The sequence below is a fragment of the Capra hircus genome, chromosome 12 (genome assembly GCF_001704415.2).
Source record: "Capra hircus breed San Clemente chromosome 12, ASM170441v1, whole genome shotgun sequence".
Taxonomy (NCBI): domain Eukaryota; kingdom Metazoa; phylum Chordata; class Mammalia; order Artiodactyla; family Bovidae; genus Capra; species Capra hircus.
The window spans coordinates 54,314,379-54,333,324 of NC_030819.1; the positions used below are offsets into that span (position 1 = coordinate 54,314,379).

Sequence of the window (18,946 nt, forward strand, 5' to 3'; positions counted from 1 at the left end):
GTGGACTTGCGTGAATTGAGTGTTATGTTGACATAAGTGCTGTAGAGAAAAGTCACCTAATGACAGGACTGGACTCAGGTGCTCAGGGCAAGCTTCGGGTCATGATGTGTCCGCATGACTCTGCATTACTGTTAATCTCACAAGAGGCACTGACCTGTGGTACCAAGATGCTTCAGTCTGGATCAGGCCTGGCAGATCTGTCTCTGTAAAGGGCCAGATGGTAGGTAGACAGAGGGCCTGGGCTCTGCGAGTCACTGGTCTTGGGACTGGCCACTTGGCTCTGCCATCACATCTCAGAAGCAGCCCGGGGAGATAGGTAAACAAGGGAGCATGGGTATGTTCCAATAAAACTTTATTTACAAGGATGGACAACAGGCTGGACTTGGGAGCTGACCTTGTGTCCATCACAGTAAATGCAAATCACATCATTAAACACAATAAGACTCACTTTAATCTTCCGTCGTAATAAGCAGGGGTCCCCAGGACAATAGTTTTGATGAAAAAAGGCTGATTGGTATGGTTCTCTTCGTATCCACCGACGATACTAAAGCCCCAGCTTCCCAAGTAGCTTCTTCGTAAGACTATGTCATGGCAGCTATGAAGGGCACTGTCAACACAGAGACCAAAAAAAATTAGTGTGAGGGCTTTTTATAGCCTGTTCATCTTTGTTGTAACTCCACACCATGGTCCGTGCCTCCATTATGGATGGGGAGCAACATACAACATGCTAGAACAGAGCTGCTCATGTGCTCTGGTTTCTTAGCTCAATGTAATATCCTATACAGAACACTGACAGAAGTTACTTTGCACAAAGGAACGCTTGTGGTGTTAACTACATCTCTGGTCATTAATGTGTAAAAAGGCTTCCAGTAGAGAGGAGTCCCAGGCACTGGCCTGATGTTTTAGGACAGTACAGGTTATTTTCGTTATTCTGAATCTTCTGCAGAAGATAAAACAATGCAAACAAGCAGGTGTGTGTACATGCCAGCACACACAGTGGAAGGGCGCCGCTCCCACCCCACCAGGGGAAGCAGAGCTGCTGCCCCAAATGACAGCCCTTCTGACCCACGGTCATTGAATACTGGTTTGCATACAGTAGAGACCTCTGGGAGTCTACAGAACAGTGGCTGTTTAGTGACAGGTATTCTTCTGACCTATACTAAACTAGGTTTTAGTATCCTGTGTTTCTTCTTTTATATTGGAGTATAGTTGATTTAGTTTCCCTGGTGGCTCAGCAGTAAAGAATCTGCCTGCCAGCCCAGGAGACCTGAGTTCGATTGCTGGGCCGGGAAGATCCCCTGGTGGAGGAAATGGCAATCCACTCCAGTATTCCTGCCTGAAGAATCCCACAGACAGAGGAGCCTGGCAGGCTACATACAGTCCATGGGATTGCAAAGAGACAGGCACAACTTAGTGACCAAACACCACCACAGTTGATTTATAACGTTGTTTTAGGTATACAGCTAAGAGATTCAGTTATATGTATCCATTCTGTTTCAGGGTGTTTTCCCATATAGGTTATTATAGAATACTGAGTACAGTTCCCTGTGCTATACAGTAGATCTTTATTGATTATCTGTTTTGTATAGAGTGATGTGTATGTTAATCCTAAACTAATTTATCCCTTGTTGCTATGTCTCCCCTTTGGTAACTGTAAGTCTATTTTTGAATGTCTGTGGGTCTGTCTTGTAAATAAGCTCATCTGTATCCTTTTCTTTTTAGATTCCACATGTAAGAGACATTATGTGATATTTCTCTTAGTCTGACTTCACTCAGTATGATACCTCTAGGTCCGTCCATGTTTCAGCCAGTGGCATTTTGTTCTTGTCGTATGGCTGCCTAATAGTCCACTGTACTGTGTACCACATCTTCATCATCTGTTCCTCTGTAAGTGGACATGTAAGTTGCTTGCATGTCTTGGCTATCGTGAGAAGTGCTGTTGTCAACACAGGAGTGCATGTATCTTTCCGAACTATAGCTTTGTTTGGATATATCCCCCTAGCGGGATTGCTGGACCACATGGTAGCTGTTTTGAATTTCTTGAGGAACCTCCATACTGTTCCCCATAGGGGTTGCACCAGTTTATATTCCCACCAACAGTGTAGGAACTTTCCTTCTCTCCACACACTCTCCAGCATTTATTAGTAGACTGTTTGATGTTGGTCATTCTGACTGTGACGTGGTACCTCACTGTATCTTTATTTGCATTTCTCTAGTAACTAGTGATGTTGAACATCTTTTCATGTACCTATTGGCCATCTGTATTTCTTCTTTGAAGAAATGTCTATTTAGATCTTCTGCCCATTTTTTGATTGGGTTGTTCTTTGTTGCTGTTGTTTCAGTGTATAAGCTGCTTATATCAATACATTTTAGAAATTAAACCTTTGTTGGTCACATGTTTGCCAATATTTTCTCCCATTCTGTAGGCTGTCTTTTTGTTTATGACTTCCTTCACTATCCAAAAGCTTGTAGACTTGATTAGGTCCACTTATTTTTGTTTTTATTCCTATTGCCTTGGGAGACTGACCTAAGAAAACATTGGTATGATTATGTCAAAGCGTGCTTTGTTTATGTTCTCTTCTGAGTTTTATGGTGTCCTGTTTTAAGTCTTCAAGACATTTTGAGTTTGTTTTGTGTCTGGTGAGTGGATGTGTTCTAACTTCACTGATTTGTATGCAGCTGTCCAACTTTCCCAACAGTACTTGCTGAAGAGACTTTTCCTCATTGTATACTCTCGCCCCCTTGGTCGGAGGTTACCTGGTTGTAGGTGTGCAGGTTTATTTCAGGGCTCTGTTCTGCTCCATGACCCATCATGTCTGTTTTTGTACCACTACCATGCTGTTTCGAGCACTGCAGCTTTGTAGTATTATCTGATGTCTGAAGGACTATGCCTCCTGCCTTGTTATTTTTCTTCAGTATTGCCTTAGCAATTCTGGTATTTTATGGTTCTATGTGAATTTTAGGATTATTTGTTCTAATCCTATGAAAAAATATCATGGGTAATTTGATAGGGATAGCATTAAATCTGAGATTGCTTTGGGTAGTATGGCCACTTAAACACATTACTGACCAGAGACGTATTAATATGTCTTTTGTCACACAAAAGTATATTTGACCAGAGACATTTCAATATTCACTTAGATAACAAATTGCCAACCACAGGTGGTGGTGGTGTTCAGCTGCCCAGCTGTGTCCAACTCTTTAAGACCCGTGGAGTGCAGCATGCCAGGCCTCCCTGACCCTCACCTCTCCTGAAGTTTGCCCAAGTTCATGTCCATTGCATCAGTGATGCCATCCAGCCATCTCATCCACCGACGCCCTCTTTTCCTTCTGCCCTCAGTCTTTACCAGCATCAAGGACTTTCCCTGGAATTCCCTTGCTTTCTCGATGATCCAGCGAATTTGGCAATTTGTCTAGTTTTGGTATCAGAGTGATGGTGAATTCACAAAATGTCTTTGGGAGTGTTCCTTCCTCTTCAGTGTTTCGGAAGAGTTTGAGAAGGTTTGGTTTAAATTCTTTTTTGTATATTTGGTGTGAAGCCATCTGGTCTTGGACATTTGTTTGTAGGGAGTGGGTGGGAGAATAGATACATGCCTATATATGGGTGAGTAACTTTGCTGTGCACCTGAAGCCATCATAACATTCTTAATCGGCTATACGTCAATATAAAGTAAAAAGTCTAAGATAGTAAAATTACAGATTCTATTTCACTTCTAGTAATCTAAAATTACCTATTTCTTCTTGATTCAATTTTGGTGGGCTGTGTTTCTAGAAACTTATCTGTTCCTTCTAGATTGTCAAATTTGTTGCCATTTAATTATTCACAGTATTCTCTCCTGTTTTTTTGTATTTCTGTGGCATTGGTTGCTATGTCTCCTTTTACATTTCTTATTTTGGTTATTTGGGTTCTCTCTCTCTTTCCTTCCTGGTGAGCCTGGCCAGAGATCTGTCAATCTTGTTTATCCTTTCAAAGAACCAGTTCTTGGTGTTGATTTTTTCCTATTTTTTTAATCTGTTTTATTTCCACTCTGATCTTTTATTTCCTCCTTCTGCTACCTTTAGGTTTTGTTTGTTCTTTTTCTAATCTTTTCAAGTGGTAGGTTAGGTTGTTTATTTCAGATTTTTCTTGTTTTTTTGAGGAAGGTCTATATTGCTTTGAACTTCCTTATACTTTTGCTGCATTCCCAGATTTTGTATGACTGTGCTTTCCCTATCATTTGTCAAGGTATTTTTCTTTTAATTTCCTCTTTGATTTCCTTGTTGACCCATTGATTTTTTAGTAGCATGCTGTTTAGTTTCCATGTAATTGATTTTTCTTCTTTTTCTGTGGTTAATTTCTAGTTCTGTGCCATTGTGATCAGAAAAGATGCTTGATATAATTTCTATACTCTTAAATTTCTTGAGGCTTATTTTGTGCCCTTGTATGTGGTTAATTCCTAAAGAATGTGCCATGTGCATATGAAAAGAAAGTGTACTGTGGGGTTTTTTTTAATGTAATATCCTGAAAGTATAAATTAAGCCTGTTTTGTTGTATCATTTAAGATTTCTGTTGCCTTACTGATTTTCTGTCTAGAAGATCTGTCCATTGATGTCACTAGGGTGTCAAAGTCTCCTACTATTATTGTATACCCATCAGTTTCTCCCTTTATGTCTGCTGGTATTTGTTTTCTGTATTTGGATGCTCCTATATTAGATGCATATATGTTGACGAGTATAAAATCCTGTTCTTGTATTGATCCTTTTATCATTATATAGTGTCCGTCTTTATCTTTCTTTGTAGCCTTTAAAGTCTATTTTGTCTGAGTACTACAGCCCTCACTTTCTTGTGATTTGCTGCATGAAATGTTTTTCCAGCGCCTCACTTTTAATCTATGTGTCCTCTGCCCTAAAGTGGGTCTCTTACAGGCAGTATATTATAGGCTTCTTTTTTTTTTTTTTTAATCCAGCTACTACTCTGTTTTGACTAGAGCATTTAGTCCACTGATGTTAAAGGTAATTTACTAAGATATGTATTTTGTTGTTAAATTGCTCATTCATGTCCGACTCTTTGCTATACCATGGACTGCAACACACCAGGTTTCCTGTCCTTCACTATCTCCCAGAGTTTGCTCAAACTCATGTCCATTGAATCAGTGATGCTATCTAACCATCTTATCCTCTTTTGCCCCCTTCTCCTACTGCCTTCAATCTTTCCCAGCATCAGGGCCTTTTCCAATGAGTTGGCTCTCACTGGAAATTTTACAGTTTGTTGTGATCGACACAAAGACTTTAGGGTAGTCAATGAAGCAGAAGTAGATTTTTTTTTTTTTTCTGGAATTCCCTTGCTTTTTCTATAATCCAACAAATGATGGCAATTTGATCTCTAGTTCCTCTGCCTTTTCTAAATCTAGCTTGTACATCTGGAAGTTCCTGGTTCACCTACTGTTGAAGCCTAGCTTGAAGGATTTTGAGTATTACTTTGCTAGCATGTGAAATGAATACAACTGTGTGGTAGTTTGAACATTCTTTGGCATTGCCCTTCTTTGGGACTGGAAGGAAAATTGACCTTTTCCAGTCCTGTGGTCATTGCTGAGTTTTCCAAATTTGTTGGCATATTAAATACAGCACTTTAACAGCATCATCTTTAAGGGTTTGAAATAGCTCAGCTAGAATTCCATCACCTCCACTAGCTTTGTTCTTAGTAATGCTTACTAAGGTCCACTTGACTTCATATTCCAGGATGTCTGGTTCTAGGTGAGTGATCACACCATCATGGTTATTTGGGTCATTATGATCTTTTTTGTACAGTTCTTCTATGTATTCCTGCCACCTCTTCCTAGTATTTTCTGCTTCTGTTAGGTCCATACCGTTTCTGTCCTTTATTGTGCCCATCTTTGGTCAAAATATTCCCTTGATAGTTCCAATTTTCCTGAAGAGATCTCTAGCCTTTCCCTTTCTATTATTTTTCTCTATTTCTTTGCAAAGTTCACTTAAGAAGATTTTCTTATCTCTCGTTATTCTCTGGAACTCTGCATTCAGATGCGTATATCTTTCCTTTTCTCTTTTGTCTTTAGCTTCTCTTCTTTTCTCAGCTATCTGTAAGCCCCCCTCAAACAGCCATTTTAGCTTTTTGCATTTCTTTTTCTTGGGAATGGTTTTGATCACTGCCTCCTATACAATGTTATGAACCTCTGTCCATAGCTCTTCAGGCACTGTCTATTAGATCTAATCCCTTGAATCTATTTGTCACTTCCACTGTATAATCATAAGGGATTTGATTTAGGTCATCCCTGAATGGCCTAGTGGTTTTCCCTACTTTCTTTAATTTAAACCTGAATTTGTCAATAAGGAATTTATGATCTGAACCACAGTAAGCTCCTGGTCTTATTTTTGCTGACTCTACAGAGCTTCTCCATCTTTGGCTGCAAAGACTATAATCAATCTGATTTCGGTATTGACTATCTGGTGATGTCCATGTGTAGAGTCATCTCTTGTGTAGATGGAAGAGGGTGTTTGCCATGACCAGTGTATTCTCTTGGCAAAACTCTGTTAGCCTTTGCCCTGCTTCATTTTTCACTCCAAGGCCAAACTTGCCTATTACTCCAGGCATCCCCTGACTTCCCACTTTTGCATTCCAATCTCCTCTGATGAAAAGGATATCATTTTTTTGTTTTTTTGGTGTTAGTTCTAAAAGGTCATTATAGAACCGTCCAAGTTCAAGTTCAGCTTTTTTGACATTAGTGGTTGGGGCACAGACTGGGATTACTGTGATACTGAATGGTTTGCCTTGGAAACGAGCAGAGGTCATTCTGTTGTTTTTGAGATTGCACCCAAGTACTGCATTTTGGACTCTTTTGTTGACTGTGACAGCTACTCCATTTCTTCTAAGGGATTCTTGTCAACAGTAGTAGACATAATATTTATTATAGTATATATGTATTTGTTGTCATTTTAAACTTTGTTTTCCCATTGATTTTATATTTCTTCTTTGTCCCTTGTTTTTTCTTTTTGTTTTTCCTTTTGTGGTTTGATTTTCTTCTGTATTATACTAACGGTCTCTTCTTTCTGGTTTCTGTGAATCTATTTTATATTTTTGATTTGTGGTTATCTTGTTTTTCAAGTATGTTACCCACTTCCTATATCTATTTGCCTTTTTAGAGGGGGAAAAAAAATCTACATTTAATTACTCTCCTCCCCCACATTTTATATAATTTTGATGACCTCTTTTACATCTTTATGTTCATTCTTTTGTTGTTCAGTGTGGTTATCACTTTCATGGAAATATTTTTTATTTTTTTTTAACATATTATCAACTGGGGGGGGGGTGCTCTTTGCAGAAATTTAACACCTGTGCTGGCAATTTGTTATGTAAGTGAATATCGAAACACCTGCATTTGAGTAAACTCAAATCATATCAGCAACTTTTTTTTGCACTTAGTGTATTTATTTGAAACTTTGTACATGTCTTACTGTAAAGCATTCTAGTATTTCATTAAAGCGTGGCAGGCAGTGAGGCGGGTTCCTCTGTTCAGGGGATCACAACATCTACTACAAAAACATAGTGTTTCACTGTGCTTTCCCCTGGAAGAGCAGATGCTACACTTTCTGGTGGCTTTTTTTTTTTTTTTTTAGTCCTATGGGTGGTATTTCCTCTAGAATATGTTCTTTTATCTTCCATGATAGTAAACAAAGTGGATCTCTGAGGGGGGTTCTTTTAGAAACACAAAATTTCGTGATGCATCAGTTTTGAAAGGATCTGCTTGCCAATTCAAGAGACATAAGAGGAGTGGGTTTGATCTTTGGGTCAGGAAGATCCCCTGGAGAAGGAATGGCAACCCACTCCAATAAAGTTGCCTGGAAAATTCCATGGACAGAGGAGCGTTGCAGGCTACAGTCCAGGGTGAGCACATTAATTGCATTACTCTCTAAAAACATGTGTCTCTGGTCAATGATATGTTAATCTGTGTACTGGCTTATATAAGTGATTTATTTTCCATTTATGATTTTCTCTTTCCTGTAGATTGTTATTTTTTTTTCCTATTTAGAGAAGACCTTTCGATCTTTCCTTTCAGATATGTTTTCAGTTTAATTCAGTCACACAGTAATGTCCAACTCTTTGCAACCCCATGGACTGCAGCATGCCAGGCTTCCCTGTCCATCACCAACTCCTGGAGCTTGCTCAAACTCATGTCCATCAAGTCGGTGATATCATCCAACCATCTCATCCTCTGTCGTCACCTTCTCCTCCTGCATTCAATCTTTCCCAGCATCAGGGTCTTTTCCAATGAATCAGTTCTTTGCATCAGGTGGCCAAAGTATTGGAGTTTCGGATATGTTTAGTATTGCAGTGTTGTTTAGTTTTTGCTTATATGAGAAATTCTTTCTCTCCTTCTGTTCTAAATGATAATCTTCCTGGGGAGAGCATCCTGGATGGTATAGTTTTCTCTTTCCAGTACTTCTGAATTTATCTCACCATTCCCTTGCCTGCTGCCATTTCTGCAGAGAAGTCAGTTGATAGCCTTGTGGGGGTTTCCCTTGTAATCAACTTTTTCTCTTGCTGCTTTTAGGATCCAATCTTTAACTTCTGTCATTTGTATTCTACTACGTCTTGGTGTAGGTAGGTCTGTTTGGGTTTAGATTGTTTGCAACCCTCTGTGATCCCTGAACCTGAGTATCTGTTTCCTTCTTTAGGTTTGGGATATTTTCAGCCATAATTTCTTCAAATACATTTTGATCTCATTTTCTTTCTTCCCCTACCAGAGTCCCTACTATGAGTAGACTGGCACACTTTATATTACATGGCACTCTTATATTGCTTTCACTCCCCCCCCCCCCGACTTGGCTCTCTGCCGTCCCGACTGGGTGATTTTCATTATTCTTTCTTCCAGGCCATTTATTCATTCTTCTGCATTATTCATTCTGCTATTCATTGCTTTTGTCTCTGCAAATGAGCTTTCTTATTTTTCTTGGTTTTTCTTTATATTTCTAGTTCATTTTTACAGTACTCTGCATTTCTGTCCATAGCCTTTCTTAATTCCTTCAGTATTTTCATCACCTCCTTTTTAAAATTGGCGTCTATTAGACTGAAGAGGTCTTTCATTGTTTGTTTTTTCAGGGGAATTCTCTTGGCCTTTTAATGGGAAATGGTTCCTCTGCTTTATTTTACTTCTATTTCTCTCATTCTGAGTTTAGGAGAAACTGTGGTCTTGGGGGCTACTTATATGAGGGGGCATCCCTGTGTCACTTGTGAAGGTTTAATATATTTGGTGCGAGGGCTGTCTTTAGCATGGATGCCTGCTGCCTCTCCTCAGTGTGTGCTGGTCATGTCCCTTGATGGGGGTGTGAAGATGCAGTGGCTGGCCTGCTCCTGGAGTTTCTGGTGGCAGGGGTGGTTTGGGCACACCCCCAGAGCACACAGTGGGCATGGAGGCAGCTCGAGACCACTCCTGGAATCCCAGGGGAGCAGCGATGGTGGTTTGTGACTGTTTCTGGCATCTGGGCAGGTGGTGGCAGCAGTGGCTCATATGATGGTGTCTTGAGACCACGCCTGGAGTCCGAGAGGGAGATGGCAGCAGCTGTGATCCTCCTGGTGTCTGGGCAGGCGGCAGAGGTGGCTCATGGCGGCTCCTGGATCCTGTGCAGGCTGTGTCCTGCCCTCTGTGCATGTGCATATGGGAAAAACGGTGGGTCCTGACCCTCGCCTTGCACATCCCCAAACACTGGCACCTGGTTTCAAGGGTGGCCAGCCATCCTCCGTGTACACCCTCTGCAGTCGCAGCAGATACCCATCACTCCCTGGCTGTTTCTGCACAGCCAACCCCAGTCCTTCCTCTGCCGGGTCTCATTTCTGAAGCCCAAGATTCTCTTGCCCTTTCAGCTGTCTGAGGTCGTCTGCCAGCATCTAGCAGGCACTCTGTGAGACTCATTCCATGCGCAGATGCATTTTTGATGCGTTTGTGGGAGAAGGTGAGCTTCAGGTCCTTCTACTCCACCATCCTGACCACTTATCTGTTTTTCGTTCTCAGGATTGCTCTGGCTATTTGAGGCCTTTGTGTTTCCATACGAATTTTAAAACTTTTTGTTCTAGTTCTGTGAAAAATGCCATTGATAGACACTGCATTGAATCTGTTGATTGCCTTGTACTATATTGTGTATTTCTCACCTAAAATCTTTGTTACTGTTCCTGGCACATCAGAAAATGCTCTGAACACAGGAAGAAGTGCTGACCCCGAAACTAGCCTGGGATAACACAAAAGGAGAGCTACAAGTAGCAGGGGTGTTTCTCCAGGACTTCACTGGTCCTGTCCTGTCCAGAGGCAGAGGTGGGGAGTACGTGTGCGGAACTGCTCAGCATGAGGGCGCAACTTCACACAAAGACTTTTGGGATGAGCGTTTATAATCAGTTAGGCTCCTTCTCAGGGCCAACACTTCACAACTTAGATGGCATGTCTGCAGGAATTGAAAAGCAAGCATTTATAGCTATGTTGACTTTTTAATGGGGGAAAAGATCACTTTTGGTACTTGGAATAAACCTATAAAGCAGTTAATCATCTCTGTTGTAAAAAAAAAAAAAACTCTCTCCACAAGAGCCCTATAGGTCCCTGTAACAATAATTCTATTACAATTTTGGGCCTTCTTTTTTTCCCCTTCTTATCCTTTTAACCAAGAGGACAAGTCAGAAAATTAAATTAACAAACTAAGTTCAATAACGTTCTTGCTTTTTTCTGTTATTCTTTATGTGAAAATACTTTATAAACTGTACAGCACCATATAAATGCTAATTATTAGTGATTTATTCCAAATGAAACCAGATGGCTCAGAAACTGGTACATTCTTACTACTTAACGAATTGATCATTTTCACACTGGGTTAAAAGAATGTTCTGTCATAGTTCAGTTTCAGTATTCTTCTCTATAGTAAGAACCTAAACTGAGCTGGAAACAAAGATGATAATGTAATGGGCATCCTCCCTACCTCAGTACCAAGCCACACAGCCATGGTCTGGAGGTCCCAAACGTCTCATGACCAGACACTAACCAGCTGCAGAATGTCCTGGCTGATCAGCTGGTCAAAAGCCGTGACCTCTTTGTAACAGGGGTTAAGAGCACGTACTTGTGAACATCAGTGATTTGGCCTACAGACTCTCTATGTCCAATAAAAACTGTTTTACATTCCTTTTAAGGAAGAGTTAAAAGGATTAAGAAAGGGCTTTTAGAACAGTTCTGGGACAGGAAGACACTTTGACCTGGTTTTCCCAGTGGAGAATATACCTGAGTCCCAGCATATGTCATAGTGAAGGTAAAGGACAGTCCTCTGAGCAAGGAGAATGAACGTCCACTCTCACGGCGGCCCACATGGGAGCCTCTAGTAGCACGTGTCAGCACCTCCCAGCAGCGTGTCAGAGTGAAGGCTGGTAAAGGAGAGTCTTCTGAGCAGGAGACTGAATGCCCACTCTCACAGCGGCCCACGTGGGAGCCTCTAGTAGGGGTCATTTTTATAAGCATATGTAAATCTCTTCAGCTTAGTTCTTATTGTTAAATTTACCTTTTTTGACTATAATAACCTAAGAAAAACTGGGGGCTTCCCAGGTGGCTCAGTGGTAAAGTATCTGCCTACCAATGCAGGAGACATGTGTTTGTTCCCAGGGTCGAGAAGTTCCCCTGGAGAAGGAAACAGCAACCCACTCCATTATTCTTGCCTGGGAAATCCCATGGACAGAGGAGCCTGGTCTACAACCAATGGGGTCACAAAGTGTCCCACACAACTTAGCGACTGAGCACGAGCATGAAGAAAAACTGACCTGATTTGAAGTTGCTGCTGCTGCAACTTCAGTTGCTTCAGTCGTGTCCGACTCTGTGCGACCCCATAGATGGCAGCCCACCAGGCTCCTCCGTCCCTGGGATTCTCCAGGCAAGAATACTGGAGTGGGTTGCCATTTCCTTCTTCAACACATGCATGTGACCCCATAGATGGCAGCCCACCAGGCTCCTCCATCCCTGGGATTCTCCAGGCAAAAATACTGGAGTGGGTTGCCATTCTCTTCTCCAATGCATGCAGGCATGCTAAGTCGCTTTAGTTGTATCTGACTCTGTGAGACCCCATAGATGGCAGCCCTCCAGGCTCCTCTGTCCACAGGATTCTCTAGACAAGAACACTGGAGTGGTTTGTTACTTTTATCTAACCAAAGCCTCTTTCCTTCCTCATTAACTTGCTGTGCTACACCCTGATAAAGGCTGTAATGATAATTTTCCATAAAACAACAGAAAAGCCTCAGCACCTGGGCAGCCCGAGCCACATGACCCACGACGGGGACCAGCTGGCGTCGTACTCGTTCTCACTGACGGCGCTGAGTGGCTCGTCCGGGCCCTGGGTAGCCTCCTCCACCACCTGCACCTCCAGCGCTTTCAGGGCCACTGTGGGGGATGTGGCACTGGCCTTCAGCATAGCCACAGCCTCACTGTGGCTTAAATTGGTCAAATCAATGCCATTGATGTTCAACAAGATGTCACCTGTTCAAATGAAGAAACAAGGAAAATGAGTTACCAAGTGGTTACTTCCCTATGAATCCTACTATCTGTAAACTAATCAAAGGTTAGGTCCAAAATCTCCAATGAGATAAAAGACCATTTTTCTCTTTATAATTCTAGAATACTGAGGAAAAATCCAGTTCACAGAGAATACTCCCAAACAATTCAAAAAAAATTTTTAATGTAGTAATATTAAGGACAAGTTGTGGCTGTGGGATTCAGTTGGGTTCACACTGTCAGTGCTGGTGTAGCAGCGGACAGGCCCTGGACAACTGTCATTTCTCTATCTACAGTTCCTTCCAATTAAGAAAATGATTTGATCTTTTGCCCTTAGAAATGGATTTTTAATATATTCTAGTTTATATTTATACAGTTTTATACATCTAGACACCTCTACATAGCTCACACAGTGCAAACTTATCAGAGTATGTACAGAGGGTATCCTTAGGCCAACACAAACGAAATTCATTATTCGAACGTATCCTGCTTGAGGAAGAAAAACAGTGTCTGTTGCTACGCTGAGTAATATAATGAAAAAGAGCAATGCAGCTTATATAAAAGGTTAGGAAGGAAAGGATTAGTTTTATAAGAAGCACAAACACTTGTACTAAGAAAGTCCACAGTAATCCTCTCCCAATTCATCATTTTTTAGATTATTAAAGCAAAACATTCTTTTTGTAGAAAATTTAAAATATATATATATATAAACAGATAAAATTACCTCAAATTCCTCAACAGAATGAATAACTTTAAAAAGACAGCCTTATAAAGATATAATTCATATACCATTCAATTAAAGTCTGTAATTTTATGGTCTTATGGTCAGAGATGTACAACAATCACATGTCATTTTGAGAACATTTTTATTACCACCTCCAAAACCTCATAACACTAGTCTTAAACAACTACTAATCTATTTTCTATCTCTAAAGATAGATATGTAGACACATAGATATAATTTGGATATTTCATATATATGGAATCATGTAGTCTTTTGTGACTGGCTTCTTTTACTTAGCATGTTTCCAAGATTCATTTCTACTATACAATAGAATGTGGGAATACGTCATTCTTTTTTATGGCTAATTAATATTCCATTTTATGGATGAATCACATTCTCTTCATCCATTCACCAGTAAATGGACATTTGGGATGTTTTTCCTTTTTGGCTATTATGGAAAGTGCTGCTATAAACCTTCATGGACACGTTTTTTGTGAACATATGTTTTCATTTTTCTAGGAATGGGAATTGCTGGGTCATATGATAACTGTTTAACTTTTGAAAGAACTGCTAAACTGTTTAACAAAACAATCGTACCATTCTGTATTCTTGCTGGCAAATTAGAAGTCAGTTTCTTTTCATCCTTGCCAATGTTTGTTATTGTCTTTTTAAACTATATTCATCCTAGTGATGAATTTGCATTTCCCTAATAACTAGTGTCACTGAGCATCTTTTCAAATGATTATTGGCCATTTGTGTGTCTTCTTGGGAGTAATGACTATTCAGATCCTTTACCCATTTTAATATTGGTTTATCTCTTATTATTGAGTTATAAGGGTTCTATAAGTACTCTAGATACAAGCCCTTCATCAGATACATGATTTATAGATATTTTCTCCGATTCTGTGGGTTGTTTTTTCACTTTAATGATGCATCCTTTGCAGCACAAAAATCTGTGATTTTGATAAAGTTCAGTTTACTGTTTTAGATTTTTAGTTGATTTACTATGTCATGTTAATTTCAGGTGTACAGCAGTGATTCAGTTTTATATAGACATATAAATACATAGATCTTGAGCATCTTTTCACATGCCTTTTGGCCATCTAATGTCTTCTTTGGAGAAATATCTGTTTAGATCGTTTGCCTGTTTTTTGATTGTTTTGTTTTTGATATCGGAGCTGTTTGTATATTTTGGAGATTAACCCCTTGTTGGCTGCATTGTTTGCAAATATTTCCTCCCATTCTGTAGGTAGTCTGTTTCGTTTATGGTTTCCTTTGCTGTGCAAATCTTTTAAATTTAATTAGATCTCAACTGTTTTTTGTTTTTATTACCATTACTGCAGGAGACGGATCCAGACATTGCTTCAGTTTTCATCAGTGTTCTGCCTATGTTTTCCTCTAGGAGTTTTACAGTATCCAGTCTTACATTTAGTCTTTAACTCATTTTGAGTTTATTTCTATATATGGTATTAGAGAATGTTCTCAATTCATTCTTTTACATGTAGCTGTCCAGTTTTCCAAGCACCACTTACTGATGAGACTGTCTTTTCTCCAGTGTATATTTTTCCCTCCTTTGTAACTGACTATAGGTGTGTAATTAATTGACTATAGCATTTATTTCTGGGCTGTCCTGTTTCATTGATCTATATTTCTCTTCTGTGCCAGTGTCATGCTGTTTTGATTACTGTACCTTTGTAGTACTGTCTGAGTTCAGGCAGCCTGATTCCTCCAGCTCTGCTTTTTTCTCAAGGTTGCTTTAGCTATTCCAGATATTTTATGTTTCCAAATTTTTACAGTTTTTTGTTCTAGTTCTGTGAAAAATGCCATTGGTAATCTGATAGGAATTGCACTGAATCTGAAAATAAATAAACTCCTTTATTTTGACAATATTGATTCTTCCAAATCAAAGAACATGGTATCCATCTCTCCATCTGTCTCATTTTTGATTTCTGTCATCAGCATCTTATGGCTTATAGAGTACAGGCTTTTTGCCTCCTTGAACAGTGAAAGTGTTATTCACTCAGTTGTGTCTGACTCTTTATGATCCCATGGACTGTAGCGTGCCAACCTTCTCTGTCCATGTGATTTCCCAAGCAAGAATACTGGAGTGGGTTGCCATTCCCTTCTTCAGGGGATCTTCCCAACCCAGGGATTGAACCCTGGCCTCCTGCATTGCAGGATGATTCTTTACTGTCTGAGCCACCAGGGAAACTCGTAAGGTAGGTTTATTCTTGGGTATTTTATTCTTTTTGATGTGATGGTAAATGGGATTGTTCCCCTCTTTTTGTCTTTCATTGTTAGTGTACAGAATTGCAACAGATTTCTACGCACTAATTTTGTATCCTGCTACTCTACTGAATTCACTGAAAACTACTCCAGTAGTTTTCTGGTAGCATGTTTAGGACTTTATAAATATTAATATGTCATCTGCAAAAAGTGACAGTTTTACTTCTTTTCCAATTTAGAGTCCTTCTATCAGACTGTTGTAGCCTGGATTTTCAAAACTATATTCAATAAAAATGCTAAGAGTGGACAACCATGTCTTGTTCCTAATTTTAGACAGAATGCTTCCAGCTTTTCACCACTGAATCTGTTAGCTCTGGGTCTGTCACATATGGTCTTTATTATGTTGAGGTAGGTTCCCCCTATGCTCATTTTCTGGAAAGTTTTTTTTTTATCATAAATCGACATCACATTTTGTCAAAAGTTTGTTCTACATTTACTGAGATGATCATATAGTTTCTGTCGTTCAATTTGTTAATGTGTATCACCCTGATTGATTTGCAGATACTGAAAAATCCTTGTACCCCTGGTATAAATCTCACTTGATCATGGTATACGATCCTTTAAATGTATTGTTGGGTTCAAATTGCTAGTATTTTGTTGAGGACTTTTGAGTCTATGTTCATTAGTGATACTGGTCTGTAATTTTTATTTTTTTGTGGTATTTTTGTCTGGTTTTAGTATCAGGGTGACAGTGGCTATACTGAGTTTGGGAGTGTTTCTTCCTCTGCAGTTATTTGTAATAATTTCTGAAGAACAGGTCCTAACTCTTGTCTAAATGTTTGACAGAATTCTCCTATGAAGTCACTTGGTAACAGACTTTTATTTATTGGGAGTTTTTTTCTGACATTCAATTTCAGTACCTGTAATCGGTCTGTTCATATTTTCTATATCACCCTGGTTCAGTCACAGGAAATTGTACTTCTCTTAAGAATTTGTCCATTTCTCCTAGGTTGTCCATCTTATTGGCTTATAGTTGCTAGTGTAGTCTCTAAAGTCCTTTGTATTTGTATATCTGTGGTGTTGGCTGTTAACATCTTTCTCATTTCTAATTTTACTGATTTAGGCCCTCTCCATTTTTTCCTGCTGAGCCTGGAAAAAAGTTTATCAATTTTGTTCATATTTTCAAAGAACAAGCTTTTAGTTTCATTGATCTTTTCTACTGTTTTTGTTTTTACTGCTTGTGTTTTTGGTATCATATCTAAGATAACCATTGATTAATCTATTGCCTAATCGAAGCCATGAGGATTTACATTTGGTTTTCCTCTAAAAGCTTACCTCTTACATTTAGGTCTTGGATCAGTTAATTTTTATATATGGTGTAAGGTAGGGGTCCAACTTCACTTTTGGAAAATAGCTTTTAAGGTTTACTTTTCCATATGAAACAAACCAAATATACTGAGAATGCTATTTTTACAACTACCACCCCCCATACAAATTATATAGTATTGACTGTTCAGTTGCTAAGTCATGTTGAAATCTTGTGACCCCCATGGACTATAGGCTCCTTCTGTCTATGGGATTTCCCAGGCAAGAAAACAGGAGTGGGTTACCATTTCCTTCTCTAGTAGTATTGATAGGGGTTGTGAAATTGTTAATGAATTAATCCCTAAAACCACTACCTTTTTACTAAGTTTATCTTCTGCTCAACCTCTTCTGTGAGCTTCCTCCTACTCAGACACTTTAATAGTCAGCAAGTGTATTTCTGCTGGCAGTTAGTAAAATCAAGAGAGATAATCTTTCCAAGTATCTAGTCTGCCATAATGCTGGAAACATAAACCTCTTAGAGGATCTTTTCCAACATAAAAGTAACCCAACAGTCTGAGTAACAGTTAGAAAGTAACAGAACCATTATTAAGCTCCAGCAATTTCCCTTTACTTAGGAATTTTTCTAACCTTATAGAGGCGTTATGCTTCCATATGTAAAGCAGTGGTCCCCAGTCTTTCTGGCACCAGGGACCAGTTTCACGCAAGACAATTTTTCCACTGGGATTGGGGGCGGGGGATGATTCAAGCACATTACATTTACTATGCATTTTATTTCTATTATTACATCAGTTCCATCTCAGATCATCAGGCATTAGATCCCAGAGCCCAGGATTCTTGATGCAAGGGATATTTTAAGAAGCTAGGCTTAATAGTAAACTTTGTTAGATATTCTTATTTGTAAGACTGCGAGCTGAATTTGAGAGATGTGGTGAAACTGCCCAAGCCCCTAGCTTACCTCTCTTGATTCTGCCATCACGTGCAAGGCAGCCATGAGGTGGAACACTGGTCACAAAGATAGGCAGTTCCCCACTCTTACTTCCTCGGCCTCCAGCTACTGTCATCCCAAGGGACTCATGTGGTTCTTTCTTTATAGTAATGTGTTTTTCTTGGCATGTAACACAGTGGGCAATATCCTAAATGTGAGAAGAAAAACTTATTGGATAATGAATAATATAAATAGGCAAAGTAAAGAGCTGAAGTAAAAACTTACATGGCAATTATAAAGGCATTAAAAAAAATCACTATAGAATTGAAAGTAATACACAGTTCTTCACAGGCACAGGAACCCTGTGGATCACAATAGCAAACTCTGGACTACTGTCTCTTCACATGACTACATGTAACTGAAACACTCAGGGCTGCTGACACAGGCAAGTCCAAGTAAAACAAGCTCATCATTTGTATATAGTTACCATGAGCTCCCAGGTCGGATCAATCTACAAAAGTAAATAATGCACTTGAATTTTAAGATCCTGAAGAGAAGCCAATTAATTTTACTTCCATTTTTCTCTTATATTCTTCGAGAAAAAAGTTGACAGTAGTATTAAAGTATGGATTTTACTAACTGCCAAAAACAAAAACGCTACATACTTATCTTCTGATTCTGACTTACAAAGGTTATCAGAGCACTCAGTCATGAAGCAGATGCAAATCTACCTTCAAATGTTTTACGAAAAACTAAAAGGATATAAAATAATTGAATTTTTGAAGTTAATGACAGGGAAATAAATCCCCAACAAACTATATTCTCAAGGAAAAGCTATTTTTATTGACATCTGTTACTGTTACTTATTACTGAGATACTCTTGATAACCAGTTTTCTTTTGAAAATAGAATTCAATAAAATCAAGGTACATATATAATAGGAATATTAAAACAATACTGAAGGCTTACTATGTGCAAAGCTCATGGCTTTTATGCATTATTTTTAAAGTTTACTTGTTTTTGGCTGTGCTGGGTCTTCACTGCTACACAGGCTTTTCTTTAGTTGTGCCAAGTGGGGGCTACTCTTCATTATGGTGCAGGAGCTTCTCATTGTGGTGGTTTCTCTTGTTGCAGAGCACAGGCTCAACAGCTGTGGTACACGGGCTTAGTGGCACATGGGATCTTCTCAGATCAGGGATCAAACCCGTGTCTCCTGCATTAGCAGGCAGATTCTTTACCACTG

At 39.4% G+C, this 18,946-nt stretch overlaps 1 protein-coding gene across 2 annotated transcripts in view; it reads right to left on the reverse strand.

Moving 5' to 3' along the window:
- LNX2 (ligand of numb-protein X 2) overlaps window positions 1–18,946 on the reverse strand; it is an 89,131-nt gene that overhangs the window by 3,518 nt on the left and 66,667 nt on the right. For both annotated transcript variants that reach the window (XM_018056589.1, XM_018056590.1), the window contains exons 7-9: window positions 17,735–17,912; window positions 12,257–12,488; window positions 449–607 (exon numbers count right to left, since the gene is read on the reverse strand). In XM_018056589.1, the coding sequence (XP_017912078.1) occupies window positions 449–607; window positions 12,257–12,488; window positions 17,735–17,912 (569 nt within the window). The remainder of the gene's footprint in view (window positions 1–448; window positions 608–12,256; window positions 12,489–17,734; window positions 17,913–18,946) is intronic.